General features: G+C 46.3%; 1 protein-coding gene across 1 annotated transcript in view; it reads right to left on the bottom strand.

The window, feature by feature from the left end:
* Positions 1-21,693, bottom strand: part of chd4a (chromodomain helicase DNA binding protein 4a) — a 23,240-nt gene extending 1,547 nt beyond the window's left edge. Inside the window, exons 1-37 of the mRNA XM_030120428.1 lie at positions 21,486-21,693; positions 20,895-21,064; positions 16,787-16,896; positions 16,458-16,700; positions 12,754-12,872; positions 12,379-12,644; positions 12,130-12,260; positions 11,905-12,043; positions 9,841-10,010; positions 9,463-9,696; positions 9,166-9,369; positions 8,840-9,048; positions 8,587-8,718; positions 8,416-8,515; positions 7,279-7,470; positions 6,555-6,755; positions 5,981-6,118; positions 5,709-5,830; positions 5,266-5,439; positions 5,002-5,143; positions 4,759-4,890; positions 4,566-4,683; positions 4,053-4,177; positions 3,874-3,966; positions 3,647-3,785; positions 3,400-3,569; positions 3,136-3,313; positions 2,940-3,029; positions 2,617-2,708; positions 2,399-2,532; positions 1,865-2,009; positions 1,599-1,767; positions 1,369-1,475; positions 998-1,280; positions 626-688; positions 367-546; positions 32-140 (exon numbers count right to left, since the gene is read on the bottom strand). Coding sequence (XP_029976288.1) covers positions 32-140; positions 367-546; positions 626-688; positions 998-1,280; positions 1,369-1,475; positions 1,599-1,767; positions 1,865-2,009; positions 2,399-2,532; positions 2,617-2,708; positions 2,940-3,029; positions 3,136-3,313; positions 3,400-3,569; positions 3,647-3,785; positions 3,874-3,966; positions 4,053-4,177; positions 4,566-4,683; positions 4,759-4,890; positions 5,002-5,143; positions 5,266-5,439; positions 5,709-5,830; positions 5,981-6,118; positions 6,555-6,755; positions 7,279-7,470; positions 8,416-8,515; positions 8,587-8,718; positions 8,840-9,048; positions 9,166-9,369; positions 9,463-9,696; positions 9,841-10,010; positions 11,905-12,043; positions 12,130-12,260; positions 12,379-12,644; positions 12,754-12,872; positions 16,458-16,700; positions 16,787-16,896; positions 20,895-20,955 — 5,414 coding nt within the window. The 5' untranslated portion in view covers positions 20,956-21,064; positions 21,486-21,693. The remainder of the gene's footprint in view (positions 1-31; positions 141-366; positions 547-625; positions 689-997; positions 1,281-1,368; positions 1,476-1,598; positions 1,768-1,864; positions 2,010-2,398; positions 2,533-2,616; positions 2,709-2,939; positions 3,030-3,135; positions 3,314-3,399; positions 3,570-3,646; positions 3,786-3,873; positions 3,967-4,052; positions 4,178-4,565; positions 4,684-4,758; positions 4,891-5,001; positions 5,144-5,265; positions 5,440-5,708; positions 5,831-5,980; positions 6,119-6,554; positions 6,756-7,278; positions 7,471-8,415; positions 8,516-8,586; positions 8,719-8,839; positions 9,049-9,165; positions 9,370-9,462; positions 9,697-9,840; positions 10,011-11,904; positions 12,044-12,129; positions 12,261-12,378; positions 12,645-12,753; positions 12,873-16,457; positions 16,701-16,786; positions 16,897-20,894; positions 21,065-21,485) is intronic.
* Positions 21,694-22,390: the final 697 nt, after the last annotated feature.

Below are 22,390 nucleotides of genomic sequence, written 5' to 3'. Positions count from 1 at the left end.
GTCTGGAAAAGCTCTGGACAGAGAAGGATACTGTATGATGCCGGCCAGCAGCCAGTAGTCATGGCGACGGTGCCAGATCTCGTTTGTTTTCTTGGTAACCGTGGCGGCCCGCTCTTCGTTCTGCCACAAAGAGTGAAGCTCTGGAGGAAAAGAAAGAGAGAGAGACCATATTGATTATTGCAGGAAGTCAGCCTCTTTACAACGGTTAACTGGAATCAATCTAATGAATCTAAACACTGAAGCACTGTTGGCCCCGCCCACTCTCTCGTTATTCTCGTCCCACCTAAAGGTCGTGAACCACTGCTGAATGCTCGACCCTGAACTGGAGTCCAAAATAACCGGAGGCTATTTTTAAAGTCGAACTACCTGTGAATCCTCCGTCTGCGATGTTGAACATGAAGCGGCTCTTCGCCTTCTTCTTCTCCTCGCTGACTCCGCTGGCCGTGGCGGCGGCGGCGGCCGGCGTGGCGCCCTCCTTGCTGCTGTCGCCGTTCTGCAGTTTGGCCGTCTCCTCCGGCTTGGACGCATCCTTCTCGTCCTTGAGCTCTGCAGCGGGAGGATGAGGAGGTGAACTTCCAGAGCTCAGACTCGCAGAGAGAGGAATGACGGAGGGAGGAGTCGCTACCTTTCTTCTCCTCTGCAGGAGGAGTCGTGTCCATCTTCTCCGGCTTCTCCTCTTTCTTCTCTTCTGCAGCAGCAAGAGGAGCAAAACCATTACTCACCACATCTGTTTATTGACCTTTTAACCACTTTTTCAATCACATATTGAGGTTAAATTTCAAGATTGCAACTAAAAAGTAATGTTCTCCTGAAAAATCTTGTAATAAAAAAGTTCCACTCTGAAGGGGAAACGGATTCAAGTCGTCAACTAACCAGTCAACATTAAAACAACACTCTGTTCTTAAGAAACACCTTCAAGAAAACTAATCTCATGTTTTGTAGCAGAATAAAATAAACTCTGGTGATGCAGGAGGAATAGTGAGAGTCTGGATTTTACCTTTGACCTCCGAGTCCTCGGCTTTGACCTCTGACCCCTCGGTCTTGGCCTCTGAGGGCGACTTGGTGTCCTCTCCTCCTTCGGGACTCTTCTTGTCGCTCTCCCCCTCCTTGGCCTCCTTGTCCTCCGCCTCGCCCTCCTTCTCCTTCTCCTTCTCCTTGGCGCTCTCCGCCTCGCCGTTGCTCGGCTTGTCCGTCTCCATCGGCTCCTCGCTGCTGTTCTTCTTCTCCTGCTGCTCCGCCTCCGTCGGACTCTTCTCGTCGTCGTCCGGGATGGCGATCACCTGCGCAGGAATGGACCAGGAGATTAAAATGACCCGTTTCAACTTCTTCTCTTTCAACCCGTCTCTCTTGAACTCTTTGTATATTCACCTCGTTGTTGGCTTTGGGATCTTTCCCGTTTTTCTCCGCCTCGCTTTCCTTCTTCAGATCCTTCTCGCCATCCTTCAAGGCCTCGTCGCTCTTCGAGGCGTCATCAACTACAAAAAGATGAGTCCGTGTCTTACACACTGCAAACCAAACTGTGGTTCTTCCAACACTTTTTCACTTAATGTAAATCCTCTTCTCTGTCCTGATCTTCAACGCGGCCGGTCGTTTCCTACCTGGAGCGGGAGTGTTGGGCTGTGTGTCGGCCGGCGTGCCCGTGGACGGGGTTTTCCCCGGAGAGTCGGGCTGAGCGGCGGCGGCGGCGGCAGCGGCTCGTTTGGTCTCCTCCAGCTCGGCCATCCAGGGCATCGACCACTGACCGTTCACGTGCTCGAACTCCTGAACCTGCGGCACAACGAGACGGCGACCAGTTTAAGACACCGTCACGCGTTTCCTGGAATCGAGGCGAGGTCGGAAGCTGGCCGAGAGTTCTCTCTTTTACCTTTTTGCGAATAAGTGACATCACGCCGATGCGAGTGAGGACGTGTTGCCGTGACAACCCTTCTCTGGGGACGCCGTCGGCGAAGGTCTCGGCGCCGTCGGCTCCGGGCTCACAGAGGTGACGCATGAAGAGCGAGACGTACGCCCTGGAGAGACGAGACGACTCAGATTTTAGGTTTTTTCACAAAGCCACGATTAAACTGTGACTTTAAAAGAGTACAGTCTGTAACAGCAAATAACGGCAAAGACAAGGAGGTAGAACCTGTGATTAAATGATTAGATCGAAGAGAATTAACAGAGCTCAGAGAGAAATGGGTGAAAAATAATGAGAAGAAACAAAAGGAAAAATGTAATAAAAAGGAAAAAACAGAAGTAAGGAGGGAGAAATAAAGCAAAGAGAAGTAAATCACAGTAAAGAGAACAAGGGAGACGGTGAAATAGATAAACAGAGAGAGGGGAGGGTGTATTTGGTCCAAGCATTTATAAAAAGCTGCCACTGATTGTTCTAATATAAACCATTTTCTGTGGTTCCTACTTGAATTCCTTCTCAGATTTCCCTCGCAGGTCTCGGACCAGCCACTGGGTTGTGAAGGCGTCCTGCGGAGGCATCCCATAACGCATCACTGCGTTCAGGAAGGCCTTCCTCTGCCGAGAGTTGAAGCCCAACACCTGGGAAACAGCGGGGGAGGTCGGACGTGAGCGTTGGTACAACACAGAGACCAGAGAGAGCGAGCGTCCGGACGAGCAGCTCACCTCGATGTTTCCTCCCACCCTGGCCAGCAGGGGGGGCAGCGGCTTGTCTTTGTCATTCCTCAGGCCCTTCCTGTTCGGCCTGCGAGAGTTGGCTGCAGAGGGGAAACAGCTGTGGTCAATCTAAAACCCTCCAACTCAACACATCTGCTGCAAAAACACAGTACTGTGCCTCATGGTGAGTTTTACAGATGTGAAAGCATCAAATTTAAAGGATAAAATAACATTTACAAAACAAGAACTGAACTTTTTTTCGAGCAGAAGCTGCTTAAACCCTGCATTATCAAATCAGCTCTACACACAGTCACCAAAAAAACATTTCTTACCTTCTGTTCTCTCGTCAAAGTCCTCATCTCCCTCCTCAGACGCCACTGAATAATCTGACTGGCCGTCCGACTGGTCATCCTGCCAATCAGCTGCGAGACAAAAATGAAACAATCCTTTAAAGAACAATACCGGCACTTGGACTAATCTTTTTTTTTGAAAATGTGCATCATCTGTCTGATTTCACTAAAAGCTCACCTCGGTCTTCTTGTGAGCCGTCGTTGTAGTTGACCTGTTTGCGGATGCGTTTGCCTTTCCCCAGGTTCCGGGCCAGATCCTCCTGCTGCTGCTCGTAGTGGTGACGCAGCAGCTTTTCCCAATAGTCCGGATCCACGCTCTCCTCCTGCTTGATGATCTCCCGCTGCACCTCCTCCTCCTGAGAGAGACGGAGACGGAGGGACACGATGAGACGCCGACGTCTCGCCGAGATCCCCCTCCAGGCCGCCGGCCGCCGCCACTCACCTCCTCCTCCTCGTCCTTCACGACGTACTGGGCCACCTTGAAGGAGCTGAGGTACTCGTTCATGCTCTGCAGCTCCGTGTCGTCCGTGGCGTCCTGGTTTCTGTCCAGCAGTCGGTCGATGGCCTTGTCATCGTAGTGAATGATGCTGCTGTCCTCCTCTTTGTTCTCACCTGAAGACGCGCAAACATTAGCATCCGTCGCTCACTCCGTGCTCTTTATCTGATGTTTTCCACTTTTTAAAAATCACCTTCTCCTTCGTCTTTGAAGAGCTCCTCCGTTCCAAACTTGAGGATGTCGTCCAGCTCCTGCTTGGACATGGAGCCGGTCTTAGACCCTAAACCCGGTCGGACCACCAAGTGCGTCAGCATCATCTTCTTCTTGGCGACCTGCACAGAGAAAAGATGGCGGAGGAGACCGATCAGATCACTGTGAAACTTTCCAACCACGTTCCTTCCATTGAAAATGTCTGCTGACCTGAGTAATCCTCTCCTCCACCGAGGCTTTGGTGACGAAGCGATAGATCATCACCTTCTTGTTCTGACCGATTCGATGGGCTCTGCTGAAAGCCTGCACGAGGAGGAATAAGCTGCTTTACACGCCACGTTTTTTGACACCTTGATGCGGATAAAGATGAGCATGGAGAAGCGTCGTACCTGGATGTCGTTGTGAGGATTCCAGTCAGAGTCGTAGATGATGACGGTGTCGGCGGTGGCCAGGTTGATACCCAGACCTCCGGCCCTCGTCGACAGCAGGAAGGCGAACTGCTGAGCGCCGGGAGCTGAGGAGAAAGAAAGATCACCGAGAGTGAGCCAAAAAGGTCAGAACTTTTAACTGTACAGAACTTTCTACAGATATGAAGAAACAGATACGACAGTTTTCTTTATATCTCTAGAAAACTTGTGAACACTAAAAATTAGCAGCCATGTTGCTTCTGATGAGAATTCCAGATGGCTGGGAGGAGGTTTTATTTAAAAGCAACAAAATAACATTTCCAATAACTTCAGCTGAAGAGAAGCTGAGTAACATTAGTGACTCAGAGTGCGCCGTCAGGCGGGCATTAATTCAAAAAGTAAAGAAACCTCAAAATCTCTTAGCAACACAATCTGCTGTAAAACGATATAAATAGCAAGTGAGGTTCGATTCCTGGTCCGCATCTCTGCTCTCACCGTTGAAGCGGTCGATGGCCTCCTGCCTCATCCCTCCTGTGATTCCTCCATCGATCCTCTCATACTTGTAACCCTCATTCTCCAGGAAGTCCTCCAGCAGATCCAACATTTTGGTCATCTGCAGAAAAACAGAAACCGTTCAGTAAAAAGAAGAAAGAAAAACAAAACACACCCTCAAATCACTGTAACTCACCTGAGAGAAAATCAGCACCCTGTGTCCTCCGTCCTTCAGCTTCCTCATCATCTTCTGTAGTAACAGCAGTTTCCCAGCAGACTTTGTGAGAGCCTGTCCGTCGTACATGCCGTTGGGCATCTTCGGGGCTTCCTGTTTAGAGCAAACAGTCACATGTAAAGAGTTTGTGCATTAATACATCTTGAACGAAGATGGGAAAAAGTCAAACTAAAGTCCGGCTCTTGGGAGCGCGCCGGGTCGTACCATTGCGGCTGCGGGGAAGAGGTAGGGGTGGTTGCAGCACTTCTTCAGATCCATGACGACGTTGAGCAGTGAAACCTGGTTTCCTCCTCCTTTGGTGTTCAGAGCCTCAAAGTTTTTCGTCAGGATGAACTTGTAGTATTTCCTGTGAAGAGACGACAAACATTAAGCTTCGTCTTTCCTTTTCATGTTTTTTTTACTCAGAGTGTTGAATTGCTGCTGCTGACTAAAAACATTAAAAAAAATAAATGAAGCCCGTGGACTGACTTCTGCATGGGGCTGAGCTCCACTCGGACGATGAGCTCGGTCTTGGAGGGCATGTGCTTGAAGACGTCGGCCTTCAGCCTCCTGAGCATGTGCGGACCCAGCATGTCGTGCAGCTTCTTGATCTGATCTTCTTTCGCGATGTCGGCAAACTCCTCCAGGAAAACCTCCAGTTTGCTGCAGGCACAGACACAAACGGGTCAAACCTCATGGAAAAGCAAGGCATCGATCGGGCCGGGCTTTTTAAACAGATAAATGACAAGGAGATGGAGATTACAGATCAAGTGTAAAGTGCGTGTTGCTTCATCGGTGCAAAAACTCAGAAAAACTTTCAGCTGTAATGTGCCAATGCTTCCGCATTTTGATACAACTAAATGAAGAAGGCAGGAAGCTCCTGCAGCTTTGTGACTGGCCGCGTCGTGACGGCGGTGCGTGCACGGACTTACTTGAACCTCTCGGGAGTGAGGAAGTTGAGCAGGTGGAAAAGCTCCTCCAGGTTGTTCTGCAGAGGAGTTCCTGTCAGCAGCAGCTTGTGCTGCAGAGGGTAGTTGTTCAACACCCGGAAAAACTGCAGCGGGAGATACAGAAAGTCACATTCACAACGGTCCCAGGGCGAGTGAGCTTCTCACGATGAGGGCGTTACTTTAAAATAGAAAATATTTTGCAGCTACAGCAAAAAAGATGCATCTAGAAAAGAGATATTTGCATGTGTTTGCACCTTTGATTGGTTGTTTTTCAGCCTGTGGGCCTCGTCCACCACCAGACAGGCCCAGTCTATTGAGCCCAGGATGGCCATGTCGATGGTGATCAGCTCGTACGAGGTCAGCAGAACGTGGAACTTGATGGACGAATCTTTCTGTGGGAGGACATGAACACGACTCAAGTTTTCCGGATGTTTCATACAGTGCGACAACTCAACATAAGCTGCTTTTAAAAAGTTGCTAAAGGAAAAAGAAAAACTATAGTAGTGCAGTGAAAAAGGCTGATAAAGTTTGGCATTTCTACAGATTAAGAAAAATTAATGCCAGAAGCCCTGCGAAGAAAGCAAACATTATGATCGCTACAGTATTTAATAGAGACAGCGCTCTGTTTTTTTACAATCAGGTTTCATTAACCAGTAAAAACGCAAAACTGTTGACAATTCTGAGTAGTTCAACATTTTGGAGACGTTAAAATTTCAGTAGAATACTTATAATAATGTGGTCTGTTTATCAATAAGCATCATTTATTAACAAAGAGCGTTGATCATAGTGTGTTTTAAGTGTTTATTTGTTTTTTTTCCTCCCTCTCACCTTCATCCTGGAGGCCTTCTTCCCCCCTCGGATGGCGTTGTCCTCGAAGGAGAACTCGTTCTCCCTGATGACGGCTCTGCTGTCTTTGTCTCCCACGTACGTCACCACGTACATGTCGGGCGCCCACATCTCGAACTCGCGCTCCCAGTTGATGATGGTGGAGAGCGGGGCGCTCACCAGGAACGGCCCCTTGGAGTGACCCTGCAGGCGGAGACAGAGGCGTCAGTCTAAACACACACTGGTCACACATCTCAGGTTTACTTTGAGCAAAATAACATTTTATGTGAAAGTGCATGATCGGGCAGATTAAAGATTAAAAAAACTAAAAAAAATGAGTGGTTTAGGACTGGGGTGGTCTGGCTGTGGAAGCAGGAAGTGCACTATGGCCTCCCGCCTGTAGGTGGCAGCAGCTGCACACTCGACGGGTGTCTGAATGTTTACTCTTTGGGAACCAACTTAATGTCGTCAGATTTCACCTGACTTATACAAAATGGCTGGATGGGTCCTGACCAATGGGACTACAGATGGATGCACAGCCACACAGATGTGACAACAACCGCACTAAAATCAGCAGGTTTAATCAACTTTTACCCAAAAATTCAATTAATTCAATCAAAATTAAGCCTGTGAGAAACTTTAAAGCAGGGATTTGTCTGTTTTGAGCACTGAACTAACGTTTCCAAACAAACCGGTTCAGACAGAGTGTGTGTTTACAGTCTCTCACCTCTTTATACAGCGAGTAGAGGAAGACGGCCGTCTGCACCGTCTTTCCCAGACCCATCTCGTCGGCCAGGATGGTGTCCGTGCCCTGAGCCCAGGAGAATCGCAGCCAGTTGAGGCCCTCCAGCTGGTAGGGGTGCAGCGTCCCCCCGGTGCTGTCCAGGTAGTCCGGCTGCCGGTCGAACTTGATCGTCGGCTGCAGACAAAAATCAGAAGGTCTGTTACAAAACCCAGAGAAAAACTATTCTGACCAAATTTATGAATTGGTCAGAATAGTTTTGCTTAAGTCAGTCAGGGATTACACTTATTTACAAAACAGTTTATGCTGACTTAAATGAAGCAGCTGTAAGACGATCTGTAGCGCACTGTGCTAGAATATACATTTTGGGAAAAAAATTTGCATTTTGTACTAATTTAAAGAGAAATGTTCGATGGTTTTCCCTCTGGTGCGCGAAGAGGACGAGCCCGATGTGGACAGAAGGACGTACAGCTGGTGTCACTTTGGACGCCTGCTTTTTATAATGCCATCCGTCTTCTATTTCACTACATACACATTAAAAAACATGACGAGAAACTGTTTTCAGCACGAGGAAACGTGCTGTTTGTATATCGACCAGCTGTTTCTCCAGCTTGCTCTGACCTGTTTCACCACAAGATGGTTTATTGAGTCGCTCTGCAGCACAGCTTGAGGAATAGTTAGAATATTGGCTGCTACGTAGAGGCTTAGTAAAGCATAAACAGGTAAATAATCTGGACACAGTTTGCTCTTCAGAACTTTTAAAATGAATTAAAATGTCTTTGATTGAGAGACTGTCTATTCAGTTCTTAATTTTAAACGGAGGGAAGGTGAATGAAGCCTTAACTGGTGAAATCAAAGCAATCAGCAAGATAAATCCAGGAAAGTAAACAAAATTTACTTGAAAATAATTCGTAATCCTATCATTTTTGCTTTTTTTTTGTTGTTGTTGTTGTTTGTTGCTGCACTTCCCCTCAGAGGAAGTTTGATCTTGAGATATTTTTTACATCTGGCTCCTGAAATGTTTTGTGGACATAAAAGAAGTTGAAGAGCTTGACAATGCATCAGGATAATATGATGAATATCTTCTATGAACTACGATCAAAGAAATGGACCTGGACTTACATCTACGACCGGGTTCTCTGGAGGCCTGTCCGGCCGCTTCACCCGACCTTTCACCTTCATCTTCTTCCCGGGTCTCCCCTCCTCGCCCATCATCAGCTCCCTGAAACACACACACGGTTAAACCCGTCCCCTGCAGCTCGCTCTGGCTGTTGCGCTTGAACTTAAGCTCACCTGTGGTTCCAATACTGGAGCTTGTAGGTGTCAAACTCAGGGATGTCCATGTCCTCGGCCTCCCAGGTCGCCTGGTCGTACGCCAGCTCTCGCCACTTAATCAGGTAGTGAACGTTATTTTTTCGGTCCACACTGTAAAAAAAGGTTGTATATTTGAGGATACTTCTTATCACACTTGCACATATTTTGAATAAAAGAATTCTCATATAGTTTAAACTTGACTTCTTCTCTCTCAGCAGCGCTGTTCACTGACCTGTGGTTGAGGATGCGGTGGATCATCAGCCACTCGAACTTGATGCCAAAGCGGAGGTATTTCTCCTCCAGCTGGGCGTACATGGGGTCCTTGTTCTTCCTCTTCACGCTCTTGTCCTCTTCCCCATCTCCGAAGTCGATGGGCGGCGGCTCGTCCATGTCGTTCTTTCTCTGGTAGTTCCTGAACATCACCTGGCAGTGCAGCTCCAGCTGCGAAGAGCCGGGAGGAAAACAGAAAGACGTCATTTATGGAGAAGATACAGAAACAGAAGGTGGTTTTTTTTTTTCATGCTTCCAAAACAAATGCGTGAACCAGCTCGCGCTCACCTGGAGCTCTGTGACCCAGGAGCAGTGCCAGTAGGACATGTTGGACCATTTGGCGAAGAACTCCCTCTCGGGGCGGCCGGCCAGCGGCGCGGGATCCGGGGCGTCGGCGGGGAGGTCTGGAGGGCGGGGCACCGGCGTGGGGGGAGGGGGGTCGCCCCATCGCCACGTCAAGATCCTCTGGACCTTCCCCTTCATGGGCGGACACTGGAAGGAAGGAGCGCGGGGGTCGTTTCATTTATTCACCTTGATCACCAGTGATCATTAACTGAACGGCGGCCCACCGTGGCATCCACTCACCGTGCAGCGGGGGCAGATCCACTCTCCGTTGGGGATCTCGGGGAGCGGCGGGTTGAGGCAGTGAATGTGGTACGACGAGGGACACGAGTCGCAGCACAGCAGCTCGCCTCCGTCTTTGCAAACCCGGCAGAACTCCATGTGGTGGTCATCCTCCTCCATCTCGCCTGCCTCGCCGTTGTCCTCTTCTGCGTCGGAGGCTTCTTCTCTGGCCTCCCACTGGATGCCCTCCTTCTCCTGAGAGAGGCGGAGACGTGTTGATGACCATTTGTGACTATATTCTGAATGCGTTTCAGATGGTTTTAGACATTTTCTTGTCTAATATCATGCTTCACATTGATACACATATCTGGCTTTCAAAAGGTGCAGCTGCTTGCTTACACAGTGCGGGCAGCTCCAGGTGCCCTCCGGTGCTTTCTCCATGTCGGGGTCCAAGCAGACCATGTGGTACGCTCTGGGACAGGTGTCGCACAGAATGATCTCCCCGCCCTGCTGGCAAACCTCACAGTAGTCCTGGTGGTCCGTCTCGTAGCCGTCGCCATCTTCTGCTTCTGTCGGCGAGGAAGAGAAACAAATAGTTTCAACCAAAACGCCTCCCGACCGCTTCGCCCTCAACACCCGAGTTTGATGCCGTTATTTCTCAGAGGAAATCCCACACCATGAGTCACCCTTTCCCCTCAAATACAACAACACCAACAAGCTATTATTTAGAAAAACAAAAATCAACCATCAGATCAGAAAAAGATAAAAAAAAAAAACAGATGCAGGAATAAGTCATTGTTGCAAACAGCAATTCAAGAATCAGTAATTTTATTCAGCCTATAAAGAAAACCCTTTTCTCCTCCTCACATCTGTAGAACAGTTGTGAAAACTTCAATCTCTGAACTTGTTTCAGTCCAACAGAAAACTACAGAAAAAAAACCAACTCTTTCACTTTCTATTCTCTCAGGCAAACCAAAACAGCCGAGCGGATTTCTCCAGTGAAGACTGACCGGTTTTATCCTCCGACGAAAATCCGTGTGTGACGTTGTCGGAGCAGAGCTTCGATCTTGTGACAACAGCTACGGAGGAGGCAACAACCCCCACGAAGATGTCGTCCTACTAAATATAACACTCTCCGCTGACTCAGCCACAGTGACTAATAAGAGTGTGTTTGAGCTTCTATAGGGTTTTTTTTTTTTTGTTTACTCCCTGAACTTCATGTCTTACTGTGATATTGTGTATGTTTCCATACATCGTGCTCATGGAACATGTTTCTAATTGTATGTATTAGTGAAACTCTATTGTGGTGCTTCTTAATAGATACTTTAATGTATTTCTATTTTTTGAGCTTTCGTGTGTTTAAACGTCCGATTTGTGAATGGCATCGTATTCACTTCACATCTGTTTTTGTATTTTGCGCATTCATCCATATATTGCACAGTTGAATGCGCTTGTAGTGTAAAAAAAGTTGTATTCGTGCCTGTTTGTGTGTTTCTCTCACGGTGTCAATGCTTTGCACACTGAACGCAGTCATTAACATTCACCGCTCGACACTTAACCTGCAATCTTCAATATGTCGTGTGCATCGGTGGCTATTAACGGCTCAACAGGTGGAGCAGCGGCTCTGACTCACCGAGGAAAGCATCGCCGAATCAGGTGAAGAGGTCCAGCTCTTCTGTGCCGCACAACAAGTATGAGACGAGTTGGGAAAACTCGCACGGCTAAAGTAGTGGCAGAGTGTGGCGCTGATGTGCGGATTGTTGCGTGAACGCACACAATCAGATCTGTATTTTAGTGTGTGTGCATTAGGATCTGATGGGCCTTCTGTTTTCATAAGCTAATTTCACAGATATCCGTATAAAGCTTTAGGTTTTTCTCTCCTGGCAGCCTCATTCTGTCAGGCTGCGTGCCGTTTGGCCTCACTCTGCTGCGGTAGATATTAAGTGTTCATGCACCAGCACCGCAGTATTGCTCATTGATTTCAAACATCGCATGAAAGAAACATCACAGCATCCAAACAAGTAGACACGACTCTATGAGCAGGAGCGAAAAATCCACTTGTAGAAAGGACTGAGTCGCCGTTAAGGCCTGATTGAGAGGCTCTTCACTCTAAAGTTTAATCAAGACGCTCAATATTTTTCTTTGATGAAGTTTCGATTGAACATTTCACTGACTGTAATTGAATACTGTAGAAAAGGTTTCAATTTGAGGTTAAAACATTGAACGCTTTGTGTGAGAAATATCCAAAAAACTTGTCTGAGCTGGTGTGGAGAGCTTCTCTACCACTCATCAGGCCTCGAGTTCAAGAGAAGCAGCAGATTAAAAACAACAAAAACACCAGAAAGTACAACAAGTGCAGAAACTTTCAGCAACAACCAAAAACAGACCGCTGAAACCCCGAGGAACACTGCCTCACTTTGTTCTGCATGTTTGCACGTTGGATAAGAGGACGAGCCAATTTACCCTTCTTCTTCTTGGGTTTGTTCTTGGACGGCTTCTTTTTGCTGCGGCTGCTGCGGCTGTTGGAGCCCTCGGACACAGAGACACTGTTCATGCTGCCGTCCTCGAAGTCGCTGTCCACGTCGGGCTCGTCCTCTTCGCTCTGCGCGCACCAGAGGGAAGGTTTAGCTCAGCGTTTCACGCCTTAACACAAGTGTATTGTGCGGACAGCGAGTAAGACGGCCGTACCGATGAGCGTTTCCTTTTGCTGTTGAAGCCTCCCAGTTTGATTTTGAGAGGAGCCACTTTTTTTGTCTTGGCGTTATTCTTTTTCTCTTGTGGTTTCGGAGCTGGTTTGGGCTTCTTACGAGCGTTGGGACCTGAAAGCAGACATTAGGACATTAGATTAAAACTGAATACATGTGGAAAACTGGGAAGGCTTCGGGTTTGTGAGGCACGGCAGACGCGATAACATGTAAGTTTAGAGTTGAAATGTACCTTTGCCTTCCTTGGTCTTGGCTTTGCGGAGTGGTGGTGGTGCAGGTGCCTGCTGGGGCTCGGGTGGAGCCAGCAGAGAGGCGGCCGGCGTGACCTCCGCCACCATGTTGTCGACGGCGGCTGGCACGTTGGCCGTGGCGAGGGCGGCGTTCGCCGCGGCGGCTCCCCTCAGGGGATTGTTGGTGCTGAACTCGCGCCACTTGGCGCCCAGAACCATCATCATCTTGGACACGGCGATCTTGGGGTTCTTGGCTGCGATGAGAGGCCTGAGGAGAGAATACGAGCAGGCCGTGTTCTAATGGCGAGAGCATGAACAGGTAACCTGCGGCACCTTGTGAGAAGCCTGCCGCGACCATAATTAGCGTGTTCACGTACCTGACGAACTGGCTGAAGGCCTTGTAGTTGGTCAGGGATCGGTAGTCTTCCTCACTGAAGATGTGATCGATGTCCTCCATGCCCCAATCGTCCAGCAGCTGAGAAGACGACTTCGGCTCCTCCAGGAGAAAAACAACAATCGCCGTTAATATGGCGGCGGCAGCAGCTTGAATTGTTGATATTCGAGGTGCTAAAACACCTGAATTCACAACTCTCTGGCTAAAAATTGAGAAGAAATGTCAATAGTCAAGATGGTTTTAAAATCAAGTATTGTTGAACAATCCTTGGCTCGTACAAACAGTTCAAAACAAACAATTCATTTAAACTTATTTTCAAACTGCCGTATCTCATAAGAAGACCCCCGACTGAAACTCAACACTCTGAAATGGATGCAGTGGATAAAATATGTTTGATTGAGGACTCTCAGCGCAGCCATGAAGGGTTTTCCACTGATTTCACCCTGTTACCAGTTACTGAAGAAGGTTAAACTCTCAAATCGGACAAATTTTATATTTTTTTCCCCAGTTTGTGCAGAACAGCTTTTTGTCTTAACCCTCTGATACAGGAAGGCACAGGTTGGAGAATGATTATCCACACATTTTAAAGGAGTTAAATAATCTACAGGCCACTTTAAGCTTCCACTCAGCCGAAACAAAGTTAATCTTGTCACCAATTAACCTCAAGTGCACATTTTTGGACCTTAACCTTAAATGCATTGATATTCAGATTAATATCAACATTTATAAGGAGCTGTATCATTTGAACCTGATCTAATCTAATGAGAGGTGCACTGAAAATGATTAAAAGCGCTGAGGCATCAGTAATTCTCTGATGAATTAGAGACTTAAGTGATGAAGTGTCCCTGTGATGGACTGCCCATCTGTCCTCAGTAAACCCCGTTTCACCCACACTCCGCTTGGACGGAGATGGAGTCTGGAGAAGCTGGTCTGACATGTCAAAACAGGCAGAACTAAATATGAGGTATATTATTCTAACAATCTCCCCTCCCTCTTTTTTTTTTTTTTTGTTAGGTGAGATGTTCCTGCTGGGAGATTGAAATGTCCACACGCAGTCAGAGTGATCAACGCATCGGAGCAAATCCGTGACAATAAGAGCCAAACGGCAGAGTGCCACCGTCACCTGGAGGCATTATTTCACCTCTTCTTATTCAGTATTACTCCGCCAAACAGTGGAACAACGGCCACTCTGAAATAACTCATCCACCGAGCCACATTTGAATGGCTGAGAGCTTCGAGTGGCCACTGAAGAGGCTCTAAAATTAGCATCCAACGAGCCAGAGAATGCTTCAATAACTGATGCCGACCGCTGCGGGGAGTGACGCCGGATCGCTCAATGATGTAGCTGCTAATTCAGTGCCTGTGAGGTTGATTGGTTAGTTCACAGGAAACCCTGAAGACGGCGACTGTTAATGAAATGTCAGTGAGGAACAGCTGGTGGTCCAAGATTTTTAATGGTAAAGAATTGCCACTCTGGAACGTCTGTCTGTCAGGATTTTGGGAACACTTTTTTTTTTTTCCTGAAAGGTCAGAAATGTAAAAATAGCCAAACTAGTGAGTAATTCATCCTGAAACCTGAAGTCTGTGCTGAGACAGTAAGAAATCTGGTAATTCTCACCATTTGGAAAGTACCAAGAGATTCAGAGGCTGGTCAGCTTCTGCTTCCTTTATCATCACAATAAACTTGATATTTTTCAGTTCTGGTCAGCTCACTGGGAAGAGTTTACTTTGTAAACTACATAAAACTAAACTGTTGATCCATTCATCCAGAACGTTTTACATAACTGCAACTGCCACGTCTAAAACCTGATCTGCGAAGAACCTGGAGGCTTAATTCTCTGAATTGTCCAAGAACATTTATTTAATGGGGAATAAAAGTGATTAATGAGGAATTGCTAAAAGTCTGACATTCTGATTGCAGCCTGCTCAGTGTGAAGAAATTCACCTAGAAACAGTCTAAAAGCAATATCCTTCTTTGGTTTGCGGGCAGTGGGTATGAAGGACGTTCTATTATTAAAAAAAAAAAAAAAAATCATGGTTAAAACAACCAACTGATCTTTCATTCAAAATGATCCACAGATTAATTGACAGGAAATCTCAATGACACACAGACTGAAGGAGCTCACTTCAGATGAGCTGCAATCATTCTGGTTTTTATAAAACCATTATAATAAAAGTCTCAAAACCCCTTTGAAGGTGAGCGCAGGGTTTGGCTTGAGCCATCGCCACTGTGATAAAGACACCCGGTTTCCTGCCCCATTTCCTGCCTATTTGCCGCCCTGCCTCGCTCCTCATCTGCTTCCACAACTGGACCCGAGTCCGCTCTGCCGATGAATCAAAATGTGTTTATCTAACCAAAAAGAAAAGAGGGTCAAGTGCGCAGTGCAGTGCTGCGCCAGGCAGAGTTGCTATGGTAACAGCATATATGCCTTGCACACCCATCCCAGACACACACACACACACGCGCGCGCGCGCGCACACACACACACACACACACGCACACACACTCACACCCCCTCCTTGCATAAGTGTCATTAACTACAAGGCCCCCTATTGGCCGGCGTGCTGCGAGTCCACCAGACGCAGTTCTTTGTTTAACCATCTCTGGTATCACATCCACCAAAAAACACCAGTGCGGCACACCTGCATCCAACCCTGCGCCTGTGCAGGCTTTTCAAACAACGCTGACCCATTTACTTCAGCTTACATTTCACACCAAAAACTGATTATTACGCTTCGCTTTACAGATTTGAACCTACTTTCCTGTTCAATTATGCTGCAGTTTAAGCAGCATTCGGGGAGACGCTCGGTTAGCAGACTCCAAATTGCTGAGCGCTATAATCCGCCAACACTTTGAAGAGGAATACTATCAACCAATCTTCAGCAGTAACCGTTAGTCCCTGGTTACTATTACAAAATGAATCATTCAGGTACAGTAGCTTAAGTTTCAGCTGATTTGTTAAATTTGGTGCAAATTAAAAACTGAAGTCTGCCATCGCTCTGTTCTGCTCAATGAAAGCACTTTTAGCTTCGCCATTACTGCCGTCTCCAGCGAAGGGCAGCTCAGTGACAAAATCTCTAAACTCCTGTTCACTGGAGGACAAACCAACTCAGACAGGGAAAAAGAAAGAAGTTCCTCTGAGAGCAACATTAGCATGTATCCATAAAGGCTGGTGTCAGCATTATCAGCCTTAAATAGCATCAGCTCTTCTCCAAATGAGAATTATCTGCAGTCCGTGTTGACATTTCATCTTGACTGACAAGTGCTAACCTTTAGTAACTCACACATTACTAACCACAGACATCTGAACAACACTTTGTAGGAGCAGCTCTTCAAAATGCAAAACATTTTATCTTTTTTGCTCCAAGAAACATTATATTTCAATGTTTCTCACATGTCTCATGTCCCAAAGCTGTTTTCACATCTTTTCAACACAAGGAATTCATAGAAAGCCCTTGCATTTTCTCTCCATGCCAGTTATTTGGTAAAATAAGTTCATACAACTACAGACGGGGCTCAGACTTCTCTTCTATATTATGATAAACAAGCATATGTGGTGGTAACAGCTGGAAAACAGTCAAAGTTGTCTTCACACACTTTTGCGAGACTACAACGTAATCGCAGCCTGACAGTCATGACAACCCAAAACATCCATCCTTCGAATGCGCTGCTGCTTTACTTCTTACCGAAGAGTCGTCATCGTCGTCGTCGTCGTCCTCCTCCGGTTCGGGCTCCTTCTTTTTCGAGGAGCTCCTCTCGGCCCCGGCGCTGCTTCTCTTCTTCTCTTTCCCGCTGCTCCCCCTCTTTTTCTTCTTCCGTCCTGGAGTGTAGTCGCTTCCTTCGCTGTCGGAGCGCTGGGCATGGCCGCCGTCTTCAGCCTCTTCCACGCCGCCAATGTCCATGGGCTCTGGGGAACTGATGGCGAGCTCCTGGAACGACAAAAGCAAGAACGTTGGTCGGCAAAACAGAGGAGAAGACATTCGAGGAACAATCTGAGAAACTCGTTTTTCCTCACCTCTCTGCGTGACCGCCTCTTGCTGCCTTTGCTCTCTCGACTCTTCTTGGCCTTCTTCTTCTTCTTCACCTTCGGAGTCTCATTCTCGGAGATCTCCTCTTCCTCATCGTCTATAAATCAGATCGGCAAAGACATTTCCTGGTCACGGCACACAAACAAGAGACACTGGAAGATAACACTGCTAAATGACGAGCTGTGTATAGAGAGTGCATATCGGAGGACATGTGCATAACCAGTTAAGTGAATCATGGAGTCGGTTACTCCAGTGTTGTCCGATTCAGGCCCTGAAAGGACGTTCTGCATGATTTACATCAGTGGATCTCGGATTTGAGCTGAACTCTGGTGAACACACCTACTTTTATCAACACACAGCAGCGTGGTTTTCCAATAAATGGACATGTGTTTCTCAGAGCCACAGAAAATGAATAAATTGTCTCTTATGGATTTCTGACATCTCGCCTCGGGACGTCCCAGGCTAACGCCATCTTGATTCTGGATTTAATGGTCATTATCAGATTGGCTCTTTTTGTTTTGGGTTTAGGTTTAAGTTTCGACGGGATCATTTACCTCCTGCTAGACTGTGACCGCATTTGCTCTGGGTTAAAAGGCTTAATAGTAATTACAGCTAAGGCCCTGAGACTCATGACTAGTCCAGTATAAACTGGCTGTCTGAGGAAGTGTGTCCGTTTACAGCTTGCTCTTAGGGGGGTGATTTTGAAGAGTTTTGCTCGCGAGGTTAAAACAGTAATTTCCAGCTGATTAGTCGTTGTGATTTACTGGCCTCCTGCAGGCCTGACGGCAGGATCTGCCCGACGCCCCCCCTCCCTGCCACTCACAGCATATTAATGGAATTGACTTTGGTACAGAAGTAAATGGCAAGTCGCCATTAAGATGCACCAGGTAAGGAAGGTTTAATGTGATGAGTTTTTTAGGTCATATAGAGGAGAGTGAGCTGCGTTGGGAGTGTTGCACGCAGAGCTGATGAAACTGTACTACAGATCTACGGGCTCAGATCAGCAGGTTCGAGATGAGAAACAGATCCTGGAGCGTGGAGAAGGTAAAACTAAACAAACACTTGTAAAACTTAGGTGCTAATGTGACACTAGCATTTGTGCATCTCCAGGTAATCAGATTACATAATGATACACTGTTTAAAATATCTGTACCACTGAAATCACTGTATCAAGTCACTATAATCTAAGAAGTCAATAAATCTTTAACTTAGTGTATTAGTGATTGTTTTATTTGTAAGACAACAATATCACCTGTCAAAGCCAAATTATTTTTTCTCAACTGGGAACTTTCCTTGTTATTAGTTACTTGAACATAATTATATCAGGAAATAAAGTTTATTTTCTTTTGTTCAGATATGAGACGGTTTCTTTCAACAATGAGAAACAAATCTGTTAGCGGCCAAAAGATAATTAAGTTCTTGTCACTATTATACAAAATAGATTTAAAATCCTGATTTTACTGAAAGGATCCCATTGAGACAGCATGGTCATGAGAAACAAGGACATACAGACAAAGACTGGAGAATTTACAAGTACTTCCTTTGTAAAAGAATATTCTTGAGCTGAATATAAACTATTCCACATCGAAGTTTCCAGTTTGAAACTTCACCCAGATAAAGTTTAGATGAAATTTGAATCTGTGATTAACTAATAAGGTTAACTTTATTCCTAGCTTTTGGTACATCTTTGCTCCTTTAGCAAAATAAACTAAACCCAAAATATTGCAGTAAAGCTTTATAGCAATACATCTCACACTGGAATGGGATGCATTTGTAGGATGTGCACACTGAAAATGTCAAACAGCTTTTATCCAGCTGCCACTATCCAGACTTAGTCCCTGATTTCTTCCCTTTTCTGTCCATTAAACAAGAGACTCGTTGCTTCAACAAGAGTCTTTCAAAACATCAGCTGGACCTAAGAAAAGGGTGACACACGTATCTTCTATCATTAACCTTTAACCGGCTTTTTCAAATCAATTTCAAGTGTCAAGTGTGACAGTCACACTGCACCAGATAGCACGGGGTCGTCGTCCACGGCAGTTCAGCTTCACTAGTAACTAAAAATAAAACTTGATTCAATGAAAACTGCCAAAACTTCTGCAGAGATCAGTTAACGTTGCACCTGTAATAAAAGATCAATAACATAACTGATAAACAGTGAGAAAGAAAACCATATTCTCAATTTTCTCAAGAGGAAAACAAAGAAAAAAATCCAACTCAGTCCACATGAATTACATTCTGGGGTCAATAGTCACATCTTAAGTGATTTTGTTTGAGATTGGGGTGAAACTAAGCATTCTCAGACTTCCTGACAGAAGCTGGATACCATAATAGATGGTAATTCTACACTTTGCAGGTTTGCATTCAATAACATTCTTTATCAATGGATGAATCTGAAAAATGACAGAAATAAATTGGTGATAAAACAACTCATCAATAACAGAATTGCTTTTTACTTTCCTTCTCTCAGTCTGTGCATGTGGAGCTGCATGATTTCACGCTTTAAGATTAAAAACACTATTAGCTGACAGTTCGGCTTCTGCTGAAATTATATATCATGTGTACATCGTCACAGGCAAGATTAATGACAGACATGAAACAGCTGAATAATCAAATGCTGTTTTGGGGTCAATTTCAAAACTTGAGGCCCTTCTTTTAATTGAGATTCAAGTGGAACAGCTCAAGAGCAGAATTCTACACAGCTATATTTACATAAATCTATATGGTAAACATGTTTATTAACTTAGATTACAGGAGTGGACGAGATTTCATTCACGCAACATACAAGTCTGGAAGATTAACTTGTATTGCTCTGGGCCGAATTTCAACATTTGAGTTTGTTCTTACACTTATTACTGAGCTTATCAACAGAAGACGACAGTTTAGCATGCACAATCAATAGTCTGCAACATGAAATGTATTGATTAAAGCTATATGGGAGGTTGACTGAATAGAAAGGTTTTCTATTTTTTAAGTTAACATTTACTCAAGTTGAACCGTAAATCATGCTAAATAAACAAAGTGATGGGGTTAGTTTGTCTTGTATGAGAAATTCAATAAACTACAAGACAAGATGATGCAGACAACACATGTATTGTCTGCAGGTCAGCTGATCAGCTACAAATATTCATGCAGTAGGTTTGATTCTCGTTACATGATGGAGATGATCGAAAATAAACCGGTTGGTGATTCTGTGAGGAACATACTATTTGCTAGCAGTCTTGCTGGCCCCTTCTCTTGTGTCTGCCTGCGTCCATGTCAGTATCCAGTTGCAGTTATCTAACGCTATGAAATGTACATTAACAGAAGTGTTCAGAAGAACAATAAAGTCCATTTATTCTGACGATCACAATGGTTTCCCGCCCAAATCGACTTTTCTTTATGCAGCATCGTTCGACAAAGTAGTAAAATCGGAAGGCATTTGGGGAGTTTGACGCCTATTTAAGATCGATTTTAGCACTTGAAGCTAACTTGCAGGACTATTTGTTCTCGGGGCTTGCAGTGTGCACGCCGGCCGTGCTCGTCGGGAGAATTAAACAAACAGTAAACAAAGCGATCTTCTGCCGCACTGTCCCGCGAATCATAGCGGGACTTTTGGCGACATTAAAACGCTTAGATGTGGCAGAAGCTGAAGCTGTGATGTGCTGTTTTATTTTTTACTTTTTCCCGCACTCAAACCGGAGGCGCCGGCCATGAGGAGGCGAGTGCTCCTGAACGTCATACGCCAGCTTTCAAGCTAACTGGCTGCCTCCATCTTGTCATCGACACGTAAAAAAAATACCGGTAGCTGGCTAACGCTAGGCCCCGGGAACATGCCGGTCAGTCGGCGTGCCTACACGATAATGCCTCCTTCCGCTACTTCTACCCCTCGATTGAAAATTAAGGGTAAAATATTTGATTATTTCCACCGGTGTAGCATTAGTGAAAGCGGCTAATGTTGTTGCTAATGTTAGCTACCCGGTAGTTAGCATCGGTTAGCTTAGCATGTTGCTAACAGTACATGATTGATGTGAACGTCAAAAACATCTGCTCATGCTAGCACATAAGCAGCGTGAACGTTTAGCAATTTAGGCTAACAAATGAGCCCGGGCTTACCGTGCACCAGCCGGTCCTCCGGGGCTCCATAGTCGTCCCTGTCATCCTCGCTCGCAGACATAGCGGCCGACAGGAAAACTTTCTATTTAGTTAGCTAGCACTTTAGCTAACTAAATAAAGTTACCAGCCGGTGGTAGTGATCCAGAGTTGTGACCCAGTCTTGCTCGAATCTGTCCAGGTCGTGTTGTGTAGTTACGAGGACAAGAGGGAGGAGGGCAGGCGGCCAGGTTTGAACAAGAAGAAATAGAAAAAGAAGTGAATATCCAGCGGTGGAAGCACAAACATTCACCGCATGCGTTCCCTCCTCCTCCACCAACAATAAACCGCAAACTTTACCCGGCTTTTCCCCTCACTCCATCCCTGCTGACACGCCACCTTTAGCCCCTGTCTATCGTTAGTTTCCCCGTCCCATTAGCATGCGTGCTAGCAGGGGGGGAGCTCGGCTCAGGCTGGAGGAGAAAAGAAACTAAACAAATCTCACCCTCCTCATTTAAACCCTTTAACTTAACAAGCAACACAAAGCGGCAGCTTTTCTACACAACCTCAGCCCCGCGGAATGAAACACTAACAATAAAACTGGAGGATACTCACAACTTGAATCCAACTCAGTTTATGTTGGAGGCAGATACTTGAAGGCAGTTTCTTTTCTGTCAAGGTAAACGGCGGAATTTAAATTTTTCTAATTATTATTATTTTTTTAATATATATAATTGTGGCAGCGTGTGCGCACGACGACGCCGTCTCCTCTTTCTCTTCCTCGCACACTACACACACACGCACACACACACACACACAAAGAGATCAGGGGGCAGGCATCCCATAATAATACCCCCCCTCCTCCCTCCCTCCTCCACACATACACACACTTCGCTCACCCCTCCCCCACTCTGCATAGTTACCTTGCAACGTACAGACCATAATAGTCAACTCACCCCTCCATCCTCCCCTCCCTCTCTTACAGTCTTCCCCATTCCTCCAAACACACACACATACACACACACACACACACACACACACACCTACCTCCACCCCTCCCTTAGCAACCAGGGTTGCCATAGATACGCCTATCCCTCCTCCCACCCCCGTGCACGGCATCCCATAATAGTAATGAGCGTAGTCACTGACATCCCACAATAAGCATAACTCCAAAAAAGAGAGAGATAGGAGGAGAGAGGAGGGAGGGGGAGGAGGGGGGAGTCGTCACATGGCAACTGTGTGTGCCACATGACTGCTGCTTAACTTGAGCGTGCATGTTTGCATGTATGCGCGAGTGAGCGCCACTGTTCTCTATATGAGTCCTGTGGCTGTGAAACACCGTGCACTGGACGCACCAGCAAAAAGGCCTGAGTGTGAGTGTGTGTGTGTTTGTAAGGGGGGGGCGGCAAGGGGAGCAACTTTACAAGCACCCTGGGGTCACTGAGAGTCAAGGCGCACACCTGGTGTCACCCCCATGTGTGCCGGGATGTGAGTGTCCCGCACTTGCACCTGAGCCGAGG

Source organism: Salarias fasciatus, chromosome 22 (assembly GCF_902148845.1).
Source record: "Salarias fasciatus chromosome 22, fSalaFa1.1, whole genome shotgun sequence".
Lineage (NCBI taxonomy): Eukaryota > Metazoa > Chordata > Actinopteri > Blenniiformes > Blenniidae > Salarias > Salarias fasciatus.
This window is presented reverse-complemented; position numbering and strand designations above follow the sequence as displayed.